Source organism: Etheostoma spectabile, chromosome 5, assembly GCF_008692095.1.
Source record: "Etheostoma spectabile isolate EspeVRDwgs_2016 chromosome 5, UIUC_Espe_1.0, whole genome shotgun sequence".
Lineage (NCBI taxonomy): Eukaryota > Metazoa > Chordata > Actinopteri > Perciformes > Percidae > Etheostoma > Etheostoma spectabile.
The window spans coordinates 13,604,353-13,610,598 of NC_045737.1; the positions used below are offsets into that span (position 1 = coordinate 13,604,353).

General features: G+C 39.7%; 1 protein-coding gene across 8 annotated transcripts in view; it reads right to left on the reverse strand.

Moving 5' to 3' along the window:
* Positions 1–6,246, reverse strand: part of LOC116689159 (ral guanine nucleotide dissociation stimulator) — a 65,908-nt gene that overhangs the window by 14,441 nt on the left and 45,221 nt on the right. For 6 of the 8 annotated variants that reach the window (XM_032515572.1, XM_032515570.1, XM_032515569.1 and 3 more), the window contains exons 3-8: positions 5,802–5,876; positions 4,503–4,753; positions 4,048–4,172; positions 2,949–3,164; positions 1,786–1,889; positions 1,576–1,660 (exon numbers count right to left, since the gene is read on the reverse strand). In XM_032515572.1, the coding sequence (XP_032371463.1) occupies positions 1,576–1,660; positions 1,786–1,889; positions 2,949–3,164; positions 4,048–4,172; positions 4,503–4,753; positions 5,802–5,876 (856 nt within the window). The remainder of the gene's footprint in view (positions 1–1,575; positions 1,661–1,785; positions 1,890–2,948; positions 3,165–4,047; positions 4,173–4,502; positions 4,754–5,801; positions 5,877–6,246) is intronic. The other 2 variants (XM_032515573.1, XM_032515568.1) reach the window with 1 other exon arrangement.

Below are 6,246 nucleotides of genomic sequence, written 5' to 3' on the forward strand. Positions count from 1 at the left end.
CTTTCTTTGCTTTGCCCGCCCAGAGAATTTGGCCCACCCATGAGAGAGAGACATCATGGCTCTGTCCTCCTCAATAGCTACAGACTCAGAAATGGCACATCCTAAGGAAAGCTCATTGAGGGACTGACTCTAGTGGCTGTAATTCTGCACCAAGGCTTAATTTCGGGTAAGAGACTTCAGATATAGTCTTAGGGGACCACTAAGGTCTATATAAAAGCATCCAAAGAACACCATGTCATGGAAGCTTTAACATTTCTACCTAAAAATCTTTATCACACTAATCTTTTGTGATGTTTTGTTGGTGTTAAAGTTGGATTTATTATGACTACAGCATGGTATGGAACGTGTAGATTTACGGTTTCATTTTCTGTCCCGTTCCTCAGCTCCTGCTGTCCTCGCATCGTGTGCGTCAGTATGAGAAGGTGTCAACGCCTCTCTCAATTAAGCTCCATAAATCAGATTAACGATGACAGCAATCCGTCAGCTGCACGGAGCCCACCGAGGACATCATGAGTAATATGTGTGGATACTGTGATCCAAAAGAACATGATACAAGGTGTTCCTCCCCTGCAGGATGTTTCTGTCGCTAATGTTCCTCTGCAGCTGTTATGAAACAGACATGAGGAAGTCCACTGATGGGACGGGTCAACAAGCCATGCATCCTGCTGCTCTCTGTTCAGATGCCATGCAAACACCTTATGTAACTCACACAGATTGATTGGTACAGTAGGTCTGATTAGAGGTAAACACTTTTTACTTCTCTCTGTCTATGTGTTGTTATTTTATTTCTGCAACTCATCTCATCATGCAATCACATTCATATTACCTTATTTCTACTGTAAGGCCAGGCAGTCTAATCCTAATCCAGTCTAATCACCACTCTGATCATTGAACTTGTTGCTGCAGGTTTCTGGCAATATTAGTGAAACTATGCCTATGAGTGTTCTGTTTACAGATTTTAAGTCACTCTGGCAAAGAACATCAGACAAACAAGCAATAAGGATAGCATCTACTATCACAATATTTGTGACTATGTAATAAATGTTCTGGAAAATGAGAAACTGTTGGCAATTAGCACTGGGTGATACTGACAAAGACAAATTATTTGAATATTTTCATTATGGATAAAACTGCAGATTATTTTGTTTCAATTAATTGAGTAATCGTTTTGCTTTTAAATGTCATAAAAATGTGAAAATGTACCTCAGTTTCCCATTGGTTTATGCTTTATTTTTCTATTCAACAGTAAAACCTTAAAGATATTGAGTTTAGTACGACTAGAGAGAGTCAAGACCACCACCTTTTGAATTTTTGCTTAAAAATGAATCGCTTCAGCTCCAATTATGATATTTAAAAACACATACGTCAATATAAATAAAGTCATGTGGGGATCAGTATCAATGCTTTAAAAGAAAATAACGTGTAGTGTGAATATGATGACCAACCACGTTATGCTGTTTTGACGAGCTACAACATATGTTTGATACATTTGTTTTATATTTAAAGACAATATTAAAGTAGACATACATATGTGCTGCTTGTTTGTGTGTGTGCAGTTGAGAAGCTGCGACCCACCTTCACCAGCAGCTCTCGGCTGAGGGAGTAGTTGTTGTCGTCTGAGAAGATCTCGGACAGCTCACGGAAGGTGCGGAAACTCTCCCTGTGAACAGACGTCGAGGTCAGCGCACGAAAAGGAAAAAAAAAAAAAACACACCCGATAGCCCCCTCGGCCTTAAAAGTAATTTTATTTGTGCATATGCAACTGCAATAAGACGGGAAATCAACCTTGACACTTCTTCCCAGGTCCTCTTCAGGCGATGGATGGCGTTGCACTGCAGGGCGGAGAGGATGGCTCGCAACGAGGAGAAGTTCTTCAGGATCCGACACTCCTGAACGCAACGCAAACAATCATCCAATTAGAAACCGATTCAACAAACTGTGCTTCAACTTGACATTTTTAAGTAATTTTCTCCAGTTTCTTTTTGTCTGCATAGCTACCAGAGAACTTAAAAGATCTAAAACAGGGATCTTCAACAGGGGGTCCGGGACCCTTAGGGGGTCCTCAGAGTTACTGCAGGGTTACTGCAAGTTAAGTTATTGTTTAAAAATATATATATATTTTTTAAATTCCAAAACGTAATATAAGTCCTAAAATATACATAAACATGGGCCCAACACACAGTATTAATAACAAAGAGATATCACTTATTTTGTGATGTTATTTTATTTACACAACATTGATGACAGGCTTTACTGGCCTGTCGGTAAGGTAGCCATCCACAATTAGACTTAAAGGTGCTCTAAGCGATGTTGGGTGATGTCACTTCTTGTTGACATTTGCAGAATTGTCAAACAAAACGGAGGCTAGCTCGCCCCTCCCTCCTCTTCTTACTTATACTTCATTCAAGGTGAAACGTTGCCAAGTTAGATAAATGCCAATGCCCCAACCCCCACCCCCATATCCGTCTTGTCTGTTATAGGCTGGAACACTGTTATGTTTTGTGGTGCAGGTGGGCAGTTTTTTTTTTTTTGTAGACGCTGGGCTGTTTACAGAGACCGCATTTTGGTTATAGTGTGTTCAGGGGACAAGCAGCTAGCAGATAGTGAGGAGATGTTTGCTGTATGTGACTAAAAATGTGTGACATCGCTAAAAGCACTTAAGGATTCACTGTGCTACATGTACTGTATGTTTAACATTAAAATATATGAATTTGTATGATGTGTTGTATATATTTTAATACCTTACTATTGTATGCACCATAAAAAGGCTTTAGGCTGCCCTACACGTTATTGTAGGCCCAGTTTAATTTGCAACTTAATTTTATACAATAACAGTAGGGGGTCCCTGCTCCGTCTCTCTTTCAGCTCAGGGGTCCTTAGCCTTAAAAATGTGGAAGACCCCTGATCCAAACCATTCCTTTAAAATCATGTCTTTCATTTAAACTCACCCGAGCCACGTCTATCCACCTCTCCAGCAGCCTGGCTCTCTGGTTGGGCTTCAGCGCGGGGTTGCTCAGGCAGGTGGTGATGACACAGTTGGTGACGGAGTTGAACTGGGCCACAGTGGCTCTGATGGTTGGAGCCAGGTGCTCCTTCCCCTTCTTGTCCCGCTGAGACCAGATCCCCCCCAGGCAGTGGTACGGCACCACCTTCTTAAACAGATCCTGGACAGAGAAATGTGAATACACGGTTTTAAATACAATACTTTAATGACCAAATTTGTAATTTTGCATTGTGGTTTCAAGCAGAGGGTTTTTTAAAAATTACACACAGAAATGCCAGTTTACTTTGATTAAGAGTATTAATTAGAATGTAAAAACAGTTGTTTGAGAAGAAGATGTATAATGTTTTCTGTGGCTATGGAGAAGATTTGGGGGCACTGGAGAGGATTTTAAAAGATGTGGATTTAGGGGGGCTCACAAAAAGAAGCTATTGGTTGCTTTATGGGAGATGAAGAATCATCCACGATGTTTGGCAGCTTGACTCAAGATATTGTGTATTTGTCTCTGTTGCATCGATTCTGAACAATTTTATTTCACTCTGTCTCCCAGTAATCCTCTCCTTTGTGGATTCAAGGAACATGAATTTGACTTTTTAAAATGCTGCTTGGCCGCTGACTCTAAAAGAATAGATGACCGGATAATGATGAACACTATAGCTCCTTTAAATGCACAAGAAGAGACGTTTTAACAGTCACAGCTATATCATGAAAAAGTAACTTTCCTGAATATATGTGTAAACTGAATATCTCTGTGTTTAAGACAGTCAGTTGGTAAAAAAAGACATCTGAAGTTGAAATTATGGGTGTTTCTTAGCTATTTTCTGACATTTCATGGACTAAATCGATTTACTGATTAATCAAAGATATACCTGTTAGATTAATCAATAATACAAATAATTATTACTAAACTAGTTGCAGAACCTGAAAACTTTTTACTGATCTGAATCCCAGACTGTCTGGGGAACTCTAGAGATGAAGAAATGTGGAAGTAAACAGAGGTTGAAAGAAACCAAATCTGTTGATAAGGGAAGGGGAAACATCCTCACCGCGTCCATGAGCGTGAACTGCTCTGCCACCATGATGGGGTCAAACGACAGGAAACTGAAAGCAGGAAGCTCGTCCTCAAAGCCACTCTCTTCCTGCGTAGCAAAAGGGCAGCCGATGTGTTCCCCTGAAGAGATTTAAAAAAAAAAAAAAACATTGTTTACAACACTGCCTCAACCTGAGCTTAACGTAAACGCACTTCTTCTGTTTCTCATCCTTTCTTTGGCCTTCATGTTTGTTTTAAATTTGGAAATCTTAGTGCTCAATGTCATGTGCGCTGACAGCGACTGCTAACGGGTCCTTATCACTCGTACAACCAGACTGTTCTTTAGAACGACAAGTACTACATCATGGGAACGGACATTGTATCAACGGCTGTGTGAAATGTGTAGGTGTACATGGGGACAAACTGTTCGCACTTGCAAAAGACAAAACAAATCTAGCATTTTTCTCTGACCCCCTTTTTCTGCAGTCCCTGCCCTGCTGTTGTCCCTCTCCTGTCCTGCCTTCATACCATCAGGATCAGGCTCACACTGCTGTCGGCGGTGAAAGTGGGCCAGCAGGTTGCGGGCGCGGCGCTCCAGGTCAGAGCCGGGGAAGTGGCGGTGGAGGTAGGACATGAGCTGGTGCAGACAGTCGTAGTTCGGTGGGGTCCAGAAGTCCTCCGAGTACTGGTCCAGCCACGCGCCCAGGATGGACGAAACAGTGCTGCAACACACACGCAATAACATGAAAGTATACAATAAAGAAAATGAAAAGGCGTCAGCAATGCCAACAAGCCATTTCTGAGTTATTATTGACATTTACACTCAAATACTAACAGTTGTAAGTGTCCTGCTAACAAGCAACAATTTAGTTTTCATTAACACATATTAAATTAATAATGAGACAGTCTAACATAGGCTGTTTTCAAAAATCAGTGCTGAATGAAACATAAGTACTGTACTTAAGTAATATTTTGAGATAAATGCCACTTTATATTATACTACTCCAATACATTTATTTGGCAACTTTACTTTCTTTGTAGATAATGCAAAGTATCAATCAACTAATACATAATGATGTATTTTTAAATATTTAGTACCAGTCTCTATGTAATTAATATGAGCTCTACCTTTACCAGCGGAAACACTAAAGTGCATCAATAAATCTAGTGCAATAATGTGTTATATTTTTTTTTGAAATGGGCCATTCTGCATAAGGAGTACTTTTATTGTTTTGATGTTAATACTTCTGTACTTTTACTTTAGTAAAGTTTTGAATACAGAGCTTTAGCATTACACTAAAGAGTTTTTTGCACTTCTTTGTCTCATAAAAAAGCATAATTTTTCAAAACACTGTCAGAGAAATGTGAAATGTTGAGTTTTAAACTTGTTATGTCGTATATGTTGTAACAGCTACATATAACGCTTGGCTTCAGAGAGATATGCTAATACTGCTCAAATGACAGCAAGACATAAGTCCTGTGGTTTCAACAAGCGATGCTAATAATGCTTTTTAATCTTTTGGTGGTTTTAGTACAACTGAAGCTCCGAAAGGCTGTAAAAGCTTAAGTATTTTATTGTCTGTGATTTATTGTATCATTATCAGTTGAGGAACTGTGTTGTATCAAACAGTCACAGAAACAGTCTCTCAAAGGAAAATAATCAGCCAGAGCTTCAAACTCTGCGGATATCCCTTTAACCCGGAGATGAGTGGGACGGGGCTCGGTGCTGTGAAGGAACTCAGTGATGAATGTTGGCTGCAGCAGACTCACTTTCTCAGCTCTGTGCTGTCGTCCTGGGAGACTCTGTGGGCTGTGGCTGCGGGGACGTTTTGGAGCTTGGCATACCTAAAAGCACAAACAAGTTGTTCAATCAAGTTGATAAAAAAAACGCAACATTTAAAATCTGATAACAATAATTAGATTTGATATCGAAAGTTAAAAAGAAAACATTTAAAACTTTAACAGAATATGAAGCACGGTGAAATATTAACTAACAGTTCTGATTTTTCAAGAATAAAAACGCCAAATATTTGTGGGGATGATGTTATGTTTGTCATTTTATTGAGCATAATTTTTGGCAATAGTACCCAACCATTTCTTGTCTTGTGACCCCTACACAACAAACAGGAAGAAGATTTTCTTGAGGCTGAAAGATTTTCAGAAAGCTGAAGAGGTAAAACTCAAGAAAGGTCCCCTAAGATTTATTCCCCCCCCC